At 40.7% G+C, this 21384-nt stretch overlaps 1 protein-coding gene and 1 long non-coding RNA gene across 3 annotated transcripts; one reads left to right on the plus strand and one right to left on the minus strand.

Moving 5' to 3' along the window:
• Positions 1-8381: 8381 nt before the first annotated feature.
• LOC109903952 (uncharacterized) lies at positions 8382-16369 on the minus strand. 2 transcript variants are annotated; one of them, XR_004202763.1, is made up of 5 exons: positions 16164-16369; positions 15264-15422; positions 14888-14996; positions 10118-10149; positions 8382-8954 (listed from the first exon to the last, which is right to left on the minus strand). It is a non-coding gene; the product is annotated as an uncharacterized LOC109903952 (long non-coding RNA). The 2 variants fall into 2 exon arrangements; XR_002257097.2 differs by having other exon boundaries at positions 15264-15450.
• Positions 16370-16417: 48 nt separating this feature from the next.
• On the plus strand, positions 16418-21276 carry pax1a (paired box 1a). Its single transcript, XM_020500977.2, has 5 exons — positions 16418-16666; positions 17131-17757; positions 18708-18841; positions 19177-19384; positions 20572-21276. Exons 1-5 carry the CDS (start codon positions 16663-16665, stop codon positions 20664-20666), a joined length of 1068 nt encoding a protein of 355 aa, XP_020356566.1. The 5' UTR covers positions 16418-16662; the 3' UTR covers positions 20667-21276.
• The last annotated feature ends 108 nt before the right edge of the window (positions 21277-21384 follow it).

The raw sequence follows: 21384 nt of genomic DNA on the forward strand, positions 1-21384 counted from the left end.
GTTAAAAGAATCATGTGCAAATATTGTACAATCCATGTGTGCAAAGCTCTTAGAGACTCACCCAGAAAGACTCACAGCTGTAATTGCTGGCAAAGGTGATTTTAACATGTGTTGACTCAGGGATGTGAATTTTTATGTAAATTAGATATTTCGGGGTTTCATTTTCAATACATTTGCTAAAATGTCTAAAAACATGTTTTCACTTAGTCAATATGGGGTAATGTGTGTAGATGGGTGAGAATTGTTTTTATTTCATCCATTTTGAATTCAGGCTGTAACACAACAAATTGTGTAATAAGTCAAGGGGTATGAATACTTTCTGAGGTGCTGCATATTCTGATCATTACCCATTTCATTACACAGCACAAAATGAAACAGATTCAAATGATTCTCTTTAATGTAGACTATTTTGTCAAAGAATGCATCTTGTCCGCTGCACCCCACGCTGCACCCCACGCTGCACCCCACGGTCAGTAAGTGGGAATACAGAGCGCAGCTGATCTGCGACTACACCACCTATAGGTTTTGTAAATGAATCACACAGAGCTCTCAGCCTTGTCCAGTGTCCAGGCATATAAAGACTTTTCAGGAACAACAAGCACAACAGGCTCCTGGTACAGCAGTTGAAGGTTAGGATGTGTTTGGGGGAAGGTGTGCAAACCTAGAGAACTTCTTGTTATACAGGTTGTCATGTGCTTTCAGCTACAGCTCACCTCCTCTCCTGTCGTATCTGTTCTATCCCGTAGCATTCACTGATACAGCCAACAGAGGCATCATGGCAGTTCGTTTGTTTCTCATTTCAAACATTCAAAAATGTCCCACCGGTATTCTCTTATTGCCCTGTCCATCTATTAGGACATACTGTATATGTTCTGCTTTTGGACATTTCACAATGAGGTAAACTGAACAGCCTCTCACTGCTGATGGGGTAAAGTGGGGGTGTGTGGCTGTATGTTTATAAGGGGATTTCTAATCACATTGCACTGTGCCGGGGCTAACTCAATGCAGGGCCCAACTCAATTATAGCACATACAGATTATCTTAATTTGATCACTCTGTTGTCACTGAATGTCCCTGAGCTGCAGGGAATGCAGATGAGCTTTGGGATTTACAAATATTCACTGAAAACCTGCTGTAACGATTCTCCTCCTCTTCTGAAGAGGAGTAGGAAATATCGGACCAATGCGCAGCCTGGTAAGTGTCCATGTTGTTTATTATAACCGGAACACTGAAACAAAAACAAAAGTAGAACAAAATGCAACAGTTCTGTCAGGTACTCACACAAAACAGAAAACAATCACCCACAACTCAAAAATGGGAAAACTACCTAAGTATGGTTCTCAAGCAGAGACAACGATTGCCAGCTGCCTCTGATTGGGAACCATACCAGGCCAAACACATAGAGATAGAAAACATAGAATGCCCACCCCAACTCACGTCCTGACCAAACTAAAATAGAGACATAAAAAAGGAACTAAGGTCAGGGCGTGACAGTACCCCCCCCCCCCCAAAGGTGCGGACACCGGCCGCAAAACCTAAACCCATAGGGGAGGGTCTGGGTGGGCATCTGTCCGCGGTGGCGGCTTTGGCGTGGGACGTGGACCCCACTCCACCATAGTCTTGGCCCACTTAAGTGCCGCCTTTGGAGCGGAAAACCTCGCCGCCGTCCTCGGACTGGGGAACCTTGCAGCGGGCCCCGAATAGACGGGAGACTCCGGCAGCGCCGGAGTGAAGGGCGGCTCTGGCAGCTCCGGATAGACGGGAGAACCTGGAGGGGGAGACCTACAGGAGGCCTGGTGCGTGGAGGAGGCACCGGATGGACCGGGCTGTGGGGGAGCACTGGAGCTCTGGTGCGCAGCCTTGGCACCACTCCTCCAGGCTGGATAACCACTTTAGCCCGGACCCTCCAGAGTGCAGGCACAGGTTGAACCGGGCTGTGGGTGAGCACTGGAGATCTGGTGCATACCACTCGCACCTCTCCCTTAGGCTCAATACCAACATTCGCCCGTCACGGGCAGAGTGCAGGCATAGGACGCACTGCACCCTCCCAGCGACCCAGAGACACAGCGCCGGCGCAGGATTCCCTGGGCCGAAACGGCGTACCGGAGACCAAACACGCTGGGCTGGCACAATACGCCCTGGCTGGATGCCCACTCTCGCATGGCACTTACGGGGGGCTGGGATGTAGCGCACCGGGCTAAGAACACGCACTGGAGACACCGTGCGCTTGACCGCATAACACGGTGCCTGACCAGTACGACGCCCGTCACGGTAAGCACAGGGAGTTGGCTCAGGTCTCCAACCTGATTCTGCCACACTCCCCGTGTGCCCCCAAATTCTTTTTTGGGGGGGCTGCCTCTCGTGCCTGTTGCGCTGCCTTACCTCAAATCGCCGCCGCTTAGCTTTCGCTGCCTCCAGCTCTTCCTTGGGGCGACGATATTCCCCAGCCTGTGCCCAGGGTCCCTTGCCTTCCAGTATCTCCTCCCAAGTCCAGGAGTCCAGAACCCTCTGCTCCAGATTATCACACTGTTTGGTCCTTTTTTGGTGGTGGGTGATTCTGTAACGATTCTCCTCCTCTTCTGAGGAGGAGTAGGAAATATCGGACCAATGCGCAGCGTGGTAAGTGTCCATGTTGTTTATTATAACCGGAACACTGAAACAAAAGTAGAACAAAACGCAACAGTTCTGTCAGGTACTCATACAAAACAGAAAACAATCAACCACAACTAAAAAATGGGAAAACAGGCTACCTAAGTATGGTTCTCAATCAGAGACAACGATTGCCAGCCGCCTCTGATTGGGAACCATAACAGGCCAAACACATAGAGATAGAAAACATAGAACACTAAACATAGAATGCCCACCCCAACTCATGCCCTGACTAAACTAAAATAGAGATAATAAGGAACTAAGGTCAGGACGTGACACCTGCACTAACACATGTTTATATTGGTATTGCACATTCCATGGAGCCTAAATTTGACCAGTTTACATCCTAACCACCAATCAAGCAACATTATGGACTAAACGTTCATATCCTGTTGCTGCAGGATTATTTTGATGTGATAATACGTGTCAAATTAAGATCCTCTATCTGTAATTCTAAAGTAGTGATTTCAGCAGTATGCACCCTCCATCTACTTGTGTGTTTGGGTGTGTGTGTGTATATGTTTGTGTTTTTTCTTGGCCAGCAAGTCCAGGCTTGGATGCAGTCCTGCCTGTCCCTATTCTATGCAAACATGTCAGGCATTTCGCCACTTGTATGAGTGAGCTACGGTCCCCCATTTTGGAAGGTTTAAAAGAAGACTTAATAAATCATGTGTGCACTGTATTTCAAATACTATGAAATGAAATCTCATTTGGATTCTGCAATTGTTCAAGTGTTACTTAAGTTTAAGTGTTAAAATAAGTGTTATTCAAGAGTTATTTTCTAGAATGCAAAGAACTTTTTTAATGAGTAGTCAATTCTAAATACTCTAAACTAACTGTAAGTAAGATTCAGCTGGTTCCACATTCAATACTGATTTGAATACTCAGGGCTAGGATTACTGAACATAGTTGAGGTTCAAATTCATGTTGATTCTGCATTTATGTGACACTACACTTTGTGAATGTGGGATGTCTAGTTGATTAATCCATGTGTGTCTGGACAAACAGGTCTCCTTTGTACAGACACTGGACTTAACTTATGCAGCTTTCAACAAATCACTGAAATGACAGACGACTACCAGTATGAATACATATGCATTTCAGGAAGTCAGTGGCTCTCTTATGAGAAACGTGGAAGTGAGGCGCTGGCGGGAATACATTGAGAACACCCAAAACAAACCCACTTCTAGCCCCAACTGGCATCCACGCCATGTTAGAAATAAGGGAATGTATTTATGGGTGTCTGGCAGTGGTTCACTGAGGTCCACACAGATACAACAAGGCTGCCTGGATGCCAGTGCCTTGCCTCATGATCACCCTAGATTTCACATCCACCCACAGCAACTAAGTGCTGGATTCAATCCGTATCGCTGAAGTATCGTGAACGATCTGCGTGAAAATGTAAAGGTCATTTACGATTGAGCCGACATATGCAGCATTTAATGTGAACGCAGTCTCCACAAACGTGGGAACATTGCCTTTAAATTTAAATCCAGCTATAATGTGTATCTTCCGTGATATTGGGATTGAATCCAGCCCTGAAGCCTGTACGGGAGACGATTAGTCCTCATCTTGAGCCACCAATTTAAAGGTGACTCTCCGGGGTTCAGACCACTCTTGTGTCCATGATCACCAGATCAAAAGGGCTTGTGTTTTTCTGCTTTCTACTTGAAAATAAATCAAATCCAATGATGTGAAACTAATTACACATAAGTGAAATGCTGTTGCATTCAGTGGTATAAGTACATGATAACAATATTCAAAAATGAATCATACATAAATTATCTGGTCAGATGTAATTTACTGTAATTACTCTTCTCCTCTTCATCTCCAGAGTAAACAAGAATGATAAAGTCACCTACAGAAACTTAAACCAAACCTGAAGTTTTATGCAGCTGTTCTCATTTTGGAGTGCATGATATAACAACTCAAAGATGCTGAACCTACATTGCTAAAAATCTATATTTTTACCATCCCTACAGATATCAATCCTATTGTTAAAGTTGTTACAGACGAAGGTCAACACATGGGACAAAAGTGGTTCGCTTTTTCCATCCCTAATATAACAAAATCAAGATGGCTATACCAAACATAAGTCTTTAAAACACATACACACATGAGCACACACACAGTATAGAGACAATGTTCTGCTCTGTTGTGACATCAAAACTCACTCTGTCTTTTGGATTCCAATGTCAGGACTTCACTATTATGCTGCTGGTAACACTGACAGATTTTGAGCTTGGCTTTTGGAGGAAGACACACGGTTCTCATAAACCCATTAATCTTGAAAGGAGCAACTGTCAGAAAACATACACTACCCCTATCCCTGACATAGAAAAGGTCTGTCCAAGGCCTTGATTTCTGGTTTGCCGGAAAATGATATCACACTGCCTCTCGATAGCAGGCCTTGAATGTCCCAGAGCACACTTTTCTGGGCTGGCCCTGCCACAGCATTCTTGTATGAACAAGGACAGCACACACTAACCATAACAGAGGTGAAAAGCAACACTACATATACACATATTCTGAACTTATACCTCTGAGGGGTACAGCTCAATGGGGATTCTCCATGCTCTGAGTTGCTCTCAAAAAGCACAACCCATGGTTGTTGCAGGTTATAAAATAGGTGGGCATGACTTCAAAGCTTCTGTCCCTTCAAGCCTGTGCTGTGTAAAATTATACTAGAAATACTTGACATGAAAACATCAGAGGAAAAGTGCAATGAATTAAAAATAAAATGTTGTTACTATACAACTCTGCGGTCAATAATATTTTTCAATACTACAAATCACATTTTATTGTCAAATGCTTCATAACGAAAATATGTAGAAAAGGTGTAGAGAAACTTACCCACAATGCAGAGGAAAAAAAGTACACAATGAGTAATGATACGAGGTAAATTACTTAGATACAGTGCATTCGGAAAGTTATCAGACCCCTTCCCTTTTACACGTTTTGTTACGTTACAGCCTTATTCTTAAATTGATTAAATATGTTTTTTTCCCTCATCAATCACACAATTCCCCATACTGACGAGCGAAAACAGGTTTGTAGAAATGTTTGCAAATGTATAAAAAAAAAAAATGGAAATAAGCTTCATTACATGAGTATTCAGACCCTTTGCTATGAGACTCGAAATTAAGCTCAGGTGCATCCTGTTTCTCTTGATCATCCTTCAGATGATTCTTAAACTTGATTGGAGTCCACCTGTGGTAAAATCTTTTGATTGGACATGATTTGGAAAGGCACTCACCTGTCTATATAAGGTCAGACAGCTGACAGTGCATGTCAGAGCAAAAACCAAGCCATGGGGTCTAAGGAATTCTCTGTAAAGATCCGAGAGAGGATGGTGTCAAGGCAAGAGTACCAAAAAATGTCTGCAAAATTGAAGGTCCTCAAGAACAGAATGGCCTCCATCATTCTTAAATGGAAGAAGTTTGGAACCACCAAGACTCTTCCTAGAGCCAGCCACCCGGCCAAACTGAGCAATAGGGGGAGAAGGGCCTTGATCAGGGAGGTGACCAAGAACCCGATGGTCACTCTGACAGAGCCCTCTGTAGAGATGGGAGAACCTTCCAGAAGGACAACCATCTCTGCAGCACTCCACCAATCAGGCCATTATGGTAGATTGGCCATACTCTACAAGATTCTCTGGTCTAATGAAACCAAGGTTGAACTCTTTGGCCTGAATGCCAAGTGTCACATCTGGAGGAAACCTGGCACCATCCCTACGGTGAAGCATGGTGGTGGCAGATATATGGAGCCAAGTACAGAGAGAAACTTGATGAAAAACTGCTCCAGATCGCTCAGGACCTCAGACTGGGGTGAAAGTTCACCTTCCAACAGGACAATGACCCTAAGCACACAGTGGCTTCGGGGCAAGTCTTTGAATATTCTTGAGTGGCCCAGCCCCAGCCTGGGCTTGAACTCGATCAAACATCTCTGGAGAGACCTGAAAATAGCTGGCAGCGCCACTCCCCATCCAACCTGATAGAGCTTGAGAGGATCTGCAGAGAAGAATGGGAGAAACTCATCAAATACAGGTGTGCCAAGCTTGTAGCGTCATACTCAAGAAGATTTGAGGCTGTAATCACTGCCAAAGGTGCTTCAACTTAGTACTGAGTAAAGGTCTGAATATTTACAGTAACATTCGAAAGTTCAGACACACCTACTCATTTCAGGGTTTTCTTTATTTTATTGTTTTCTACATGATTTTCCAGGTTGACTGACCTTCATGTCTTAAAGTAATGATGGACTGTCATTTCTCTTTGCTTATTTGAGCTGTTCTTACCATAATATGTACTTGGTCTTTTACCAAATAGGGCTATCTTCTGTATGCCACCCCTATCTTGTCACAACACAACTGATTGGCTGAAACGCATTAAGATGAAAATAAATTACATAAATACATTTTTAACAAGGCACACCTGTTAATTGAAATGCATTCCATGTGATGAACTCATGAAGCTGGTTGAGAGAATGCCAAGAGTGTGCAAAGCTGTCATCAAGGCAAAGGGTTGCTACTTTGAAGAATCTAATTTGTTTAACACTTTTTTGGTTACTACATGATTCCATATGTGTTATGTCATAGTTTTGATTTCTTCACTATTTATCTACAATGTAAAAAATAAAGAAAAACTTGAATGAGGAAGTGTGTCCAAACTTTTGACTGGGACTGTATGTAAAAGTGATATTTCTAAAAACCAGTTTTTGTTTTGTATGCTGTGTAGGTTGATGATGGGAAAAAAACTATTTAATCCATTTTAGAGTAACACGGAACCCAAACTGGCTGTGCGCATGCGCCATCGTGCATACATTTATTTTGTCCCCCTACACCAAACGTGATCACGTCACGCATGTTAAAATATCAAAACAAACTCTGAACCAATGACATTAATTTGGGGACAGGTCGAAAAGCATTAAACATGTATGGCAATTTAGCTAGTTAGCTTGCACTTGCTAGCTAATTTGTCCTATTTAGCTAGCTTGCTGTTGCTAGCTAATTTGTCCTGGGATATAAACATTGAGTTGTTATTTTACCTGAAATGCACAAGCTCCTCTACTCCGCCAATTAATCCACACATAAAACTGCCGACCGAATCGTTTCTAGTCATCTCTCCTCCTTCCAGGCTTTTTCATTTTTGAACTTATATGGTGATTGGCATCTAAACTTTCACAGTATTACCACAATGACCGGCAAAACAGTTCGTCTTTCAATCACCCACGTGGGTATAACCAATGAGGAGATGGCACGTGGGTAGCTGCTTCTATAAACCAATGAGGAGATGGGAGAGGCAGGACTTTCAGCGGGATCTGCGTCAGAAATAGGAATTACTTCTATTTTAGCCCTTGGCATCGCTGACGCTAGTTGGCGCGCGCGAGCAGTGTGGGTGCAATAATTCTCAATTTATTTTGCGACGCTCGCGCATGCGACGTGTCCCGTCTGGTCAGCATTTAAGGCTATAACGTAACAAAATGTCGAAAAGGTCAAGTGGTTTGAATACTTTCTGAATGCACTGTGTCTCGGCAACAGTGTCTCGGCAACAGGATAGATAGATAATAAACACTTGCCATGCCGTAGCATAGAGAACAGTCTATAGTATACTATAAGGTGTCACATATTTATAAAGTAAAAAGAAAAGAAGTCAATGCAATAATACATCTACAGTATGTAATCCAGAATTGTTCCATATCATGGGAAGATATCCAAGTAGACCAAACATGAGTCAGTAGCCTTCTTTGGAGTTTTAAGTGTTCCAGTAAATTGATAGCAGACCGAGAGAACACCACTCAAACCCGGCCATGCCACACTGCCAAAAACCAACAATGGAATGCCAACGGCGTCACAGATTATAAAACCTGTAGTAGAAACATTACAACACAAATACCTAAGAAGGCTCTCCAACGTCATATGCAAACATTATCAAGCCAATTAAAACAATTGCATTGATCCAATTAGGATTAATATCTGGGTAACATGCCTTACAAACAATACACTGATGTAGCCAAATTACGCTTATTAGAAGACTTAATCAAGAATACAGAATAGATTTAATCACAGAATCACACAAGGCCAAAATATTATTAAAGGAATACATGAGTATGTGATCACTTCATATTGAGTGTTTCTAATGAATTCCTGAACTTTTGCAACACAAACCCATGAAACTATGTCAGTTTAGAATTTCGGAGGCCTTCATCATCTTTTGATAGCCCATGCTCTGGTCTCGTCTTGTCTATCTCATATGTAGAGGCAGTTCTAGTAGCGGTAGTATTCGAATGCATTCTGTCCAGGTAGTAATCTAATAATCAGGAGAAACACAAAAAGGGCAAACATTATGATTATCTTCATTCACATTACTAGTTTAAAAAAACACACACTACCTGATTTAACAATCTGACCATCATCCCTCAGCCATTGCATTCATACACACTGTTTCTGTGTGATCCCTTACACGTCTTTGCAGTTTTTGCATTCCGTTATTGCTAATTAGTTTCATGCTAGATGAGGTTTGAGAGAGGATGATGTATCTTTGTCTTGGTTAACCCCTACGTCAGATGTTACACACAGGCGTGTCTCATTATGATCCTCCAAGATAATATTTCCATATGGACAAATTGAATTTGTGGTCACTGATTACTGTGTTTTTATCTTTGTAGGGGACACTGTTCCATTCTCTCCAGATATGCCTCTCCTTGCGTGTATTACAGTAAGCCTTCATCTATTAAAGCAGTGAATGCATTGTGGGACTCAACTATCTGTGAGTAATGAAAATCGCTGCTTTATGGTTGTGTTTACCAGATATGCTTCGCTGATGGGTACGTGAGAGTAGTGTGTAGGGTGGTGGGAGGGGGTGGGGGGGGGCAACAAGTCTAAATAGACAGAGATCAAACTGGGAATGTTAACAATCACCCTGTTCATATTTTCTGACGACATTTTATTGGATCACAGCACAATAAATTTAAAAAAGACCTATTTTATATTTTCCTTGATATATTTCCATGCTTAATGAAAGCCAGATTTGTCCCCAATATTTAGAAACACTGTCATGGATTTCAAGTGCAGCCAACACTATAGAATATAAACAATGAAGCATTACCTCAGCTAACCTGTGCTCCCCACACATTGACACCTGTATATAGGCTCACTACTGTTCTTTTATTGTTTATCTTTAATTATTAGTTATTTTTACATTTTATTTAAATTTGTTATGTTTTTTGTTGTTGTTTTACTTCAGGTTTTTTTGTAAATACTTTCTTAACAGTTATTTTTCTTAAAACTGCGTTGTTGGCTAAGGGCTTGTAAGTAAGCATTTCACTCTAAGGTCTACACCTGTTGTATTCGGTGCATGTGACAAATAGCTGGTCTCTTATTGGTGCCATAGGACACACACTCACAAACACATGCACACACACACACACACACACACACACACACACAAACGCACAAATATCCAGCACTTACCAGCCATCTCTGCCAACAATGTCCATTAATTCCTGTAAAGGAAATACATCATGAAGTGGAGCTATTTTAGTCCACAGCCATTCATTCTTGTTTTTACACTCACAGATAATACACATTTAACAAATGAAATCCAAATGAGTTCACTTGCAAGCCCAGCTGTGCTACATTGTGAAGCATATTTATTTGGGGACAAAATATGTTTGTTTTTCTCTGTATACAAGCTTGGTTTCTGAGATGGAGGAGTACTGTACAAATCTAATGTATTTGCCCGAGTGGGTTTTTGGATTGCTGCACATACAGCCTAGAATCAAAAGGGATGCATATTCCTACACGGCTAGACAAGGCTCCTTCCCCATGTAACTATTAGACTCCCCTCTGCACACGGGACGTGTTTCGAAAAGGTCACAAGCAATTACTGAACCGGATAAAAGCTGGCATGTCTCACATGGCACTGCACACTCTCATTAGGCGTGTACTGCAGACTAGAGTGGGTCTCTGGGCCATAAAATCCCTGTGCTGCTCCCTGCCTTCCAACCCTCCTCTAATAGGCCTGCACCCACCAGCATTAGCAGCACAAGGGAAACTACACATCACCTCTGGATCAGATATGAGGAGAAAGGAGTACTGGCAAACACTGTGAGAGGATGAGGGCCTACTGTGCATCACAGTGCTTACTCAAAACCTGACAAGGGAAGGACATGGTATTTCCCCAATCATAAAGACAGGCTTAATTTGTATGGATGTATTAAAAGTTGGGATTAATAGACATAAAAGAGTATGATTATTAGGTGTATCTATGAATATAGTCATACTCATGAACCATATAGGTTCATATAGGTCCCATACAAATTCAAGCCAAAGAGGAGATAAAGGCATGGGAGGAGTCTCTAAACTGCACGAAAATGCAACAGAGATCCTTTATTGATGTGATCCATGCACAGGATACCTTGCTCTCAGGGCCGATTCCAAACAGAATACTTGTGGCCTTATTGAAATTGAATTTTAGTACACCCAGTTTTACACTCTCTGGCCCATGTCGATCCTAGTGCGCTAGATGCACTCATTGTGGACCCTGTCTAACACTTTCCATACTGAGGTATGAGATCACAAAACTCACAAACACGAAATCAAAACCGGAGGTCTTCAATAAAACACTATGGCCCATCAAGTAGAAAAGGGCCATTTGAAACCTTAACTAATAGACAGTACTGTATATCGTATACATCTGCCTTTTCAACGTCTGAAGGCCAAATGCATGGGGACGATTTTTCCGCTAGTAATTCATATAGAAAAGTTCAAAATGTGAATCATGCTATTAACAGTTCATTTAAATCGAGCATCCTATTATATGAAAAATATAATTGACATAAATATCACACACACACACACAAACAAACAAACACACACACACACTTACTCACGTACCTCCAGGCCACACACACACACACACACACACACACACACACACACACACACACACACACACACACACACACACACACACACACACACACACACACACACACACACACACACACAGAAATAATAATCACCTGCCTCCATGCCACACACACACTCGCATACAAATAAATCAAATGTAAATTTCAAAAAGGCACAATGCAATGGTGAAATTGGTATTAGGCTAATATGTAATATTGCTAACCTAAAATGCTCGATAAGCTATATTGAATTAAGTTGTGGGTAAGTGCAATTCATTATTAAACAGTCGATTTGCATATGTTTCGTCTATTCCACTGGGAATAAGGGCCAGTAATTTCACTAAAGAAGAAAGAAAAATAATTTAATTAAGGTATGGACTAGCCTCCGCTATATGAAAACTAAACATCTAAGAAGTCCTTCATTCACGGATAAGATCATGCACACTTGAAGAGAGGATTCCTCAACGTCACTTGAAACAAATATCAATCAATACTGAAGGACTGGGTCTGTGCACCTGCAAACTTCAACCGTATTCAAATTCAAGTTAAAACAAGCGACGGATATCCACCCAAATTTGTTTGCATCTCTCTATCATTGAAAACTATGAATATACATTTTAAAACAATGTATCAATTCATGGGGAGATGAGGCATGTGTTGACAGTAAACCACAGCAAGAAATTGTTGATTTCTTTTAATGGCCAAATATTATTTCGATGATCAATCGTTGAAATAGGCAACTTTTGGAAAGATTTCTAAACGAAATATAATCGAAAAGGCAACTTAACCAAATGTAAGTGGGCTAGCTGCAAAATCGAAATTTCATGCAAAATCGAAAAATAAAATAAAATAGAGGAATCAGACGGGTTTATTCAGAATTGCTGGTGCATCGTGGTGTGTTTTTCTTTAGTAGTAAACCGTGGAGGGGAGTGATCGGTAAAACAACCATGCATTATTGTTTATTACGCATAGGCTTATCTATTGAGCAGCATATGGGCTCAGAATATGGGCTGTCAGCGAGAATAGGCCTAAGTAGTTAAATACCGGACTACCGTAAGACCTAGCCTAATACAAGGCTATATGATGTCATTTAAGACGATTGTGAATACCTACAGTAACGTGTGAAATATAATTAGCCTGCAGTGTTCACAAGACGCAACTAAGGTTACAAAGGTCTCCGCTTCAGCTAAACATACTTATAACCCTGATGTGTGCACGGCGTTGAATGCATAAGGCATTGAGAACACTACCCATAGGCCCTACATTTGCCGAAAACGACAGCTTCCTTGCAACACATCCAGTGATGCGGTGGTGATGTGTGTGCCAAACTAAAGTAAGCGCATACCAGCCTCCTGCGTCATGGGTTGTAAACCACAGAGGTGACATGAGACGAGAGTTGGACACCTGTTGGGACCCAGGTCCGCGCGCATTGCTGGCCTTTCTCCAGCCGCTACCGCAACTGGAGAATGTGCTGGTTTGAGGCGCTCGAGACGAGGATATAGCCCATACAGAAACACCAACTTTTGAGAAACTATTCGATCAAACTAGTAATGGAAAAGCATAACCTTTTGGTGTCAGTTCATATTTTTGTTGGCGTGATGCCAGTCGTTAATGATTGAAATGATGCATACAGATTGAACTGAGACACATCTAACTCCTGGAAATCAAACATGAGAGACAAGAGATGTTTTGGGCTGATTCGTTATCTAAAATGTATTCTATTTCAAGTATGTTAGAAAGTGATAATATCTTTCAACCGTTACAAAAACTACATTTAATTCATGCAAATCTTAATCGATTCACAACGGGCATTTAGGGAACTTCATAACTGTTTGTTTGGTTTTGCCACGTGACTTTTGCAGAGCCACAGTTGAACACGACCTTCCTACTTTACCAGCAGGTCATTCTTCTCCCAGACATGTATTTAGGCACTTTTTTAATCAGGAACATGCACAAAAAAAGACTCCATAGACCTAGAAAGACTTCAGTCAATTCTGAGGGCCTTTATGTACATAATGCAATATTGAAAGTGTTAAAACTATTGCGTAATAGGCTAGCGAGCAGATACACAGTGTATCTGTCACTACATTTTATTGATACAACCGTACAGCCTAAAATAATATTACTCCCCAGTCCCTTTATAAAAGTCATAATTATCCTTTTCAATTGATCATTGGTGCTTATGTATCTAGTACGCAATTCAACAATGTTGAAGATTCGTTTTGCATATACATTTCTCTACAGAGATAATTAAAATATTATAAGTAATTGGCCTTTGATTGACGAAAGCACAAACTCGAAAATGTTCAGCTAGTTATAGGCTACAGAAATAATCAAATGTAAAGCATATGTTATTAAAATACCATGTAGCCTATTGCTTATAATCCCACTATACATGTTGCATTGTTTCTGAATTTTCATGAAAAAAAGGAAGATTAATAAAAACAAATGCATGTAAACCTACTTGACCAAATATCTAACGGTGCTTATAGTAATAAATAAGTAAGTATTCATTAATTTTAAAAGCTATGGATAACAGTTTAATTAGTTTGTTGACATTATATAATATTGCCTGTTAGCAACAGAAATGTTTCATATTTTCAGCATCAAAGTGCAGACGTTTAAACGATTATCTTCTCAGACATGCCTTCATAAAGACACAACGCAAAACTCGAAAGAAAATAAATATACTTTGTCATTTGGTAATTGATGAAAGTCGACCCATTGATTTGTAATTTGCTCTGTAGATTTAGTAAGCGGCTGAATCAGCTCTATACCAGATAGGCCTACCAGTTTTACCGTGCCTCCAAAGTACAAATTTACTCGCAATACATTCAAATACAGCTCGTATTTAAACGTAAACTATTTCACGTTGTAGTTCTTGTCAAAAAAGTTTCTGAAAAATATATTTGAAACATGCATTTATACCTGACACATCACGACATGTTTGTGTTCCAGTGGTCCTCTTAGCCAAATAATCTGTACAGTTGTGGCAGTATGTTGGAATCTGTTAAAACTAGATGACTGCATGCGAGGTGTAATTCCTATTCTTTCCAGATGAGGGATGAGTTTCTGTTGAGCAGTCCTATGGATTTCTAAAATAGTTTTCAACAGAATTCCACAGAATCCAAGCAAAAGTCAAGAAGATAAACAAAACAGATAGATAGACCTAATGTAGTTCTGTTGCGTATCACTTCATCAAGATAGTCAATAAATGATGCTAATTTCATTGAGAAACATTCAATTTAGCATTGAATGCATTATGTTTTGATTTCCTATTGCTAGCAGACAACCTGGAGAGCAGTGAGCATCAATATCACACTAACTGTACCATAATGAGCGATCGCCCTCTCCTCTTATTTCGCCTCCATCCAAGGTTGCTGTGGTGACCCAACCTGATGTTTTCCATGTGTCTCGATCCCTTTAAGACCTGTAGTGAACTGGCCAAGAAAGAGGGGATAGTGACACTGCACCTTGTTACGGTTGGGACGACAGTTAACTTTTACTACAGACATTTTGCAAGCTTATAAACGATACTTTTTTAACTTCCACAGGAAACACAGAGAACATGCTGTGATAATGCTAGGCTCTGGAATTCAGTCAATACCCTATAGTCTGGGAGCATTACAAGCCACAAAGGTATTGATTACATGGGTCCTATAGCATGTTTGATGCTAAGGATGGAGGTGTAAAAAAAAAGGCCTTACCAGTTAGTGAGTCCCTTGGTCTGGCTTGTAATCGAAACTTCATGTGACACTATTCTATTAGCCCATGGTCTGCTCGTTCTGGCGTCTAATGGCTCGCGGATCAAATCATGGGCTTCAGCTCAGCTCCCAGGTGTGACGCACGGGCGGTCAGTTTGTGCACTCAATGCCAAAAAAACAAACACATGTACTGGAAAATATATTAGTAATTAAAGACAATTGTAATAACATAATAACAGGCAATACAATATAAAAACATCGAGGCGGGATTTAGCCTAGTGGTTAGAGCGTTGGACTAGTAACCGAAAGGATGCAAGATCGATTCCCTGAGCTTACAAGGTAAAAAACACTAATCAGTCGTTCTGCCCCTGAATAAGGCAGTTAACCCACTCTTCCTAGGCCGTTATTGAAAACAATAATTTGTTCTTAACTTACTTGCCTGGTTAGAAAATACAAATATTTCTAATCAAATTGGCGTGGGGAAATGTATCAACGTTGATGGAGTTAAACGATTCTGAAACATGATGTTTTTATGAAAATAATAAACAAGGCTTAGTAAATGTTTTTATAAATCAAACGTCATAGAAATATATAATTTCTATCCCATACCAATATTCTTTGCAATTGCACTTTACGCACGAGCCTATACATGTGCTAATACATTTCGTCCACACATATAACAGGTTTATAACAGAATATGTGTAAGTGATCTCTGATCTTGACCTAAAGAGTTCAAGATCAGAGATTTTTTTGGGGGGTGGATGCGATTCTAATGGTGCTCTGATCAAAATATATAGGTTTCACTGCATGCTATATTGCCTAGTGTCACTCACAAACTATTATAAACACAATTAACATTAGTGGAAGTGCCGATTTGAAGTCCATCCAAAAGCACAAGCTCACCTCATTTGAAATAATCTCTTCCATGGTTTTGAATAGTCACTCCATCTTTTCTATTTAACCTGCCAATGCATCATGTTTGATAAACGTTTTCCCTCAGACACTTCCCCCTATGTAAAACACCCAGAGGTTGAATTGAGCAAACCGGATGGTGCATGTGTGTAACAGCCTTTCCACAGTCAGGACGGCCAATGAAATCATACCAGAGCTCCAACGTAACTGGTAAAATTGACGTGGAGGGACGCGTCAAATGAATCCCAGCAAACTTCAGCCTCCGGTATAACTCAAATTTGCCTTTATCGGATTAAGATCACTTCAGTGCCATTGTACCGAGTAGTTTCTCTCAAAGCACTGTGACAGAAGAGTGGAAAGAACATCGTGAGGAGACTTTTTAGAAGTCCCATTTGTTCTTTAACTTTTTGCTTCCTTCGTGCAGAAGGGAGAACCACCGCATCCAGCCATTGAGGGGCAACTATTTCAAAGCATCTCGAACCACAGGCAAATGGGTAAGCTTGCGTTAACATCTGCATGCTTCAGTGAAAGAAAGCTTATGGAAGCATAACCGTGCTTAACACGCCTGCATAACGTCAGAAAGAACCAGAAAGTTTATTTCGGGGTGTAGGTAAAGTGGACAGACACATCCCTTTCCAGAACGAATGGAAAGATATGCTAATGTCAAAATATTCATAATCTGGGAGTTCATATTCAATGGTTGATTAAATGGATAGTTAATGTAAAGGATGCAATTAATTTACATAAAACTTAAAAAGTGTCAAAAGTATCTCTCAGATCCAAGGTAAGTTAAATATAAGGTAAGTTAAATATATCTTCCTGCTGTGAATAGTAATAATAACTTGCATTAGCACGCATTGTCCATGGTTAAATTTACTGTAAGTATGGAGAGCATGAAAATAGTTTTGTCTGCTTTTCGTGACAGTTGAATATGTCCATGTATCTTCATTCCCTGCAGAGCAAACCTATGGGGAGGTGAATCAGTTGGGTGGTGTATTCGTCAATGGACGACCGCTGCCCAACGCCATACGACTACGGATAGTGGAATTGGCCCAGCTTGGAATCAGACCCTGCGATATCAGTAGGCAACTTCGTGTCTCTCATGGCTGTGTGAGCAAGATACTAGCACGATACAATGAAACGGGTTCTATTTTACCCGGTGCCATCGGGGGGAGCAAACCACGGGTTACTACACCGAATGTGGTGAAGAACATAAGGGATTACAAACTAGGTGACCCGGGGATCTTTGCCTGGGAGATCCGGGACAGGCTTCTCGCAGACGGAGTTTGTGACAAATACAACGTGCCCTCAGTAAGCTCCATCAGCAGGATTTTACGGAACAAGATTGGAAATCTTTCCCAGCCGAACCAATATGAGAGCAGCAAGCAAGCCCCCACACAGGCCGGCCTCTCTTACAACCACATATACCCCTATTCATACCCCAACGCTATGTCACCCAATGGCAAAATGGGCAGCGGTCCCGGAGTACCCGTGACGGCCGGGCATGTAAGCATATCAAGGGCCTGGCCATCAGCACACACTGTCACCAACATTCTGGGTATCAGGGCCTTCATGGATCATCAAGGTGTGTAATATTGAATTTATTTTCCAGACAAATGATTGCGTGCTGATCTGAATGGCACCATGCACACACAGTTGTAACTCATTTTCCAATAATTATCCAAGTACATTTGGGGTCACAGGTTCGAGCTATTTGACGTGCTGTTCAGTTTATTACTCATTCTATGATGAATTGATTTATACATCCTGTTTTGACGTTAGTTCATCAGGGAGGAAATGTGCCCTATACATCTTTGTAGGCCTTGGTTTGGTGCCTCACAAGGAAAACAACTTACTCTGTAGGTCTACTCACTAGTGCCTGTAGGCAAACACCTTGCTTAGGCTAGGATACTTATTAAAGCCTCTTCGTTCCCCGTGGGACCTAAGGTCAATATAAGGTCCTACTCGTCATGTTTTTAGTGATGTGTTGCCTCGAGGCCCCAGATGGATTGTTAGCCACGGCATGGCTGCAGTTCTGCCATCAAATAAACGAATTAATTTAGCAAGTAGCCTAGCATGTAGCTAATTTGTGACACATTCTTTAGAACGACGTGATATAATAATATATCATTTTATGTGACACTGACAATTCCCGCTTGATATGAACGTGCGATAGATAGCCTTGTTGCATTTATCCAATTTCCTATAGATTCCTGACCAACCCTATATACAGTTCTGGATTCAGAAACAAAAACAACAGGCGTTGCTTGGATTCGCACAATTTGGCACACTATTCTTCTTTTGAAAACATATTGTTTTGATAGCATTTTAAGAAATATTGCCGATATAACGCACAATATTTAGTAGAACATGTCATTTAGGTCCCGTTTACTATTTCAGTCACTAAGGCTAGGCTACTGTGTTTTCATTGGATCATTCGATAGGCCTGGTGATGAAAAGGCCTAACTGATCAACAATAGATCAGAGACATTTTGATCCGACATTGAAAAGTGCAATCTGCTGTTTCCTAATCAGCTATAGCTGGAGCAGAGGGATATCCACCGAAAATGGAGGACTGGAGTAGTGTCAACAGAGCGACGTTTCCCTCTGCTCATGCAGTCAACGGAATTGACAAATCAGTCATTGATGCGGACATAAAATATGCACAGGTAAAGACAACAGGGACTCCTATGAATGCAGAAGACTAGCTGCGTCCTGTATCTACAGAGAGACGGGGCTCGAAGTGTAATATAGTGTGTATTGAAAGGGATTAGTCTTTTTAATAAAATATTGTTATTCTCAAGTTGTTTCAATTCCCCCCCCCCCCCCCACACAATTTTTTTTGTAACGTTTCCTCCAGCATTTTTCAAAGCAGATTAATATAAATTGGGTTGAATGTATATATAGGCCTACACACTTAGGGTACGTCATAGATGTGAAATGTTTCGTTCTGGGAAACCTAAGTCTGACATTTTCTGCCTTTGTTTGTATTTTTTTGTTGCAGCCTTCATCAACATTATCCAGTTATGTCCCAGCTTGTTCCTACTCATCTTCGAACCAGTATGGCGTTTATAGTGGGCCAGGTAGCTATGTGACCCCTGGACACCATTGGCAGTCCCAGAACTCGAGTTTGTCCCTCCCAAGCAGCGGCATGACGATGCACGCGGGAGACATACACTCTTCAATGGCGTTCAAACATCCATCGCGAGAAGGTAGGCGATATCTTGTTTGATAGTGTTCGGTTCTGATCACAACTGCGATAACGTAGTTTTAGCGTAATTTGAAAACCACTGGCAGCTGACTCGTTTCCCTTAAATTGTCCTTAATCTACGGAAAAATGTATCGTTATTTTAAATTCAATAACAGAGTTTAAAATACAATTTAAGTTAATATTTTCTTATTTTTATTTTCTTTATATAGCCTATACCCCCCCCCCCCCCCCCCCACCCACCACCACCACCACCACACACACACACACACACACACGTTTATTAGGCTACGATTAATCTGGCAGCATGTCTAATTGTGGAAATTAAGTTATGTTACTGTCAAGCCTCTCAATATGTATCATAGAGTACGAATAATGGGAGACTCAACACTAGGGCATTAGTGTAAAAGCAGTGTAGGACTACATTTGGGTCTCGAAATTGTAGCAGCCTAAAATATTGATGTAGCTACAATAGCCTTGATGGCGCGGACCTATAGTGAATATATATCGATGTCAGATAAATACGAAATATTTTAGGCTGAGATGGGCCTAAATATGTCCTTGAAATAAGTGATCTCGGTTGAATGATCTCGGCCCTTATACAGGTATTCTAGTTATGCTTCGATTAAAACGTTTCCTTATCAGTTTTATATTTATATTTCAAATTAATTTATGAAGTTAATCAAAGTGTTATAAAAAGTTTGTTATTAGCCTATATTTACAGATGATATGACGTTGACGAAAATGATGCCTATGCATGGATAAATTCAAATGAATCGAGGTGTGAACCCGAGAAGACGGAATTTGAAGGCTATATTGCAGCTTGCGATAAATGTTGTCAGTAAATTAATGAAAAGTGGAGGCCTAAAATTTAAATGTCATGTGAAGGTTAAAAAGGAAAATAATAATTGCGTCAAATAATGTATGGATAATTAAAATATGGTGTCAAATGAATAGCCTTATAGCCTAACATTGACTATTATAAATATGATTATTATAATTATTATTTATAACCTATTTTGTATTTAAGTGTTGCATGCATGGTGTCGTCTTACTTTCAGGTAGGTAGGATATAGGCCTAAGAGAAAACGATTTCGTTTTTAATAAATATTGCCATTCTTTCTGAGTTTTGCTGAAGTAAAGAGTAATTGCTTGTGTGCTATGCAAACGTCTTCTGTTTATGTTCTGCAGGAGACAGAAAGCCCACCAGTCCACTAAGCAAGCAGCAGCAGCACGAGGCGTTGAGCAGTGTACACGGACTCAATCTCCCTACCTCATCCTCTTAAACCAGGGAGCTCGTGCCGCAAACCGAGGACTCAGAACTTACAATTGGCCTATGTAACGAGCTGCAGACCCTGCCTTACCTAATTGAATGCATTTCAAGAATTCAAACAGTAAGTGGAAGCACTATTTATGATTTGTTTGCCAAAGTGTTAAATATTGAATGTGCCCTTATAGCCTGACGCATATGCATACAAATGTAGCCAACCATAGATGACCTACAGTCGATATGTGGCTTTACGAATGTAAACTTATGAGGACTTAATGTCCTCATGTAGTTGAGGTGGCGGTTTGTGGTTTTGTCATATTTTCATTGAAATAACCTACTTCATGTATATTTCTGTAAAATACAGGATTTAAATTGAATAATGTCTGTCATTGATTTTTCATTTTGCTATAGTCTAAATAAGGGGTCGCATTGACAATTGAACTGTATCCTGTATACACAAAACATTATATTTTCTTGATAGGTTTCAAATCTGGTTTCTGCATACAAACTCAACGATGTGAACAAAGTGATGAATTGTAAATGTAAAATAACTGCAAAAGCTTTAATTATATATTTTTATAAATCCATTGTAAATATTCTAAATAAAGGCATTATAAAAAAAGAACTGCTCCTGTCATGAATGAACATGCCAAACACATACTGCAAAACATTTTCCCAAGTCACATGTGTTTGATAAGCGATTTAAGGCTTAGATATGATTTCACTGGGTGCCA

This window comes from Oncorhynchus kisutch, linkage group LG14 (assembly GCF_002021735.2).
Source record: "Oncorhynchus kisutch isolate 150728-3 linkage group LG14, Okis_V2, whole genome shotgun sequence".
In the NCBI taxonomy this organism is placed as follows: Eukaryota; Metazoa; Chordata; class Actinopteri; order Salmoniformes; family Salmonidae; genus Oncorhynchus; species Oncorhynchus kisutch.

Bases quoted from the DNA above. Each gene is read 5' to 3' on its own strand.
- pax1a (XM_020500977.2), top strand. The intron at 18,842-19,176 runs GTAAAGACAACA...TTTTTGTTGCAG, and splicing joins CGGACATAAAATATGCACAG to CCTTCATCAACATTATCCAG. The intron at 19,385-20,571 runs GTAGGCGATATC...TATGTTCTGCAG, and splicing joins CAAACATCCATCGCGAGAAG to GAGACAGAAAGCCCACCAGT.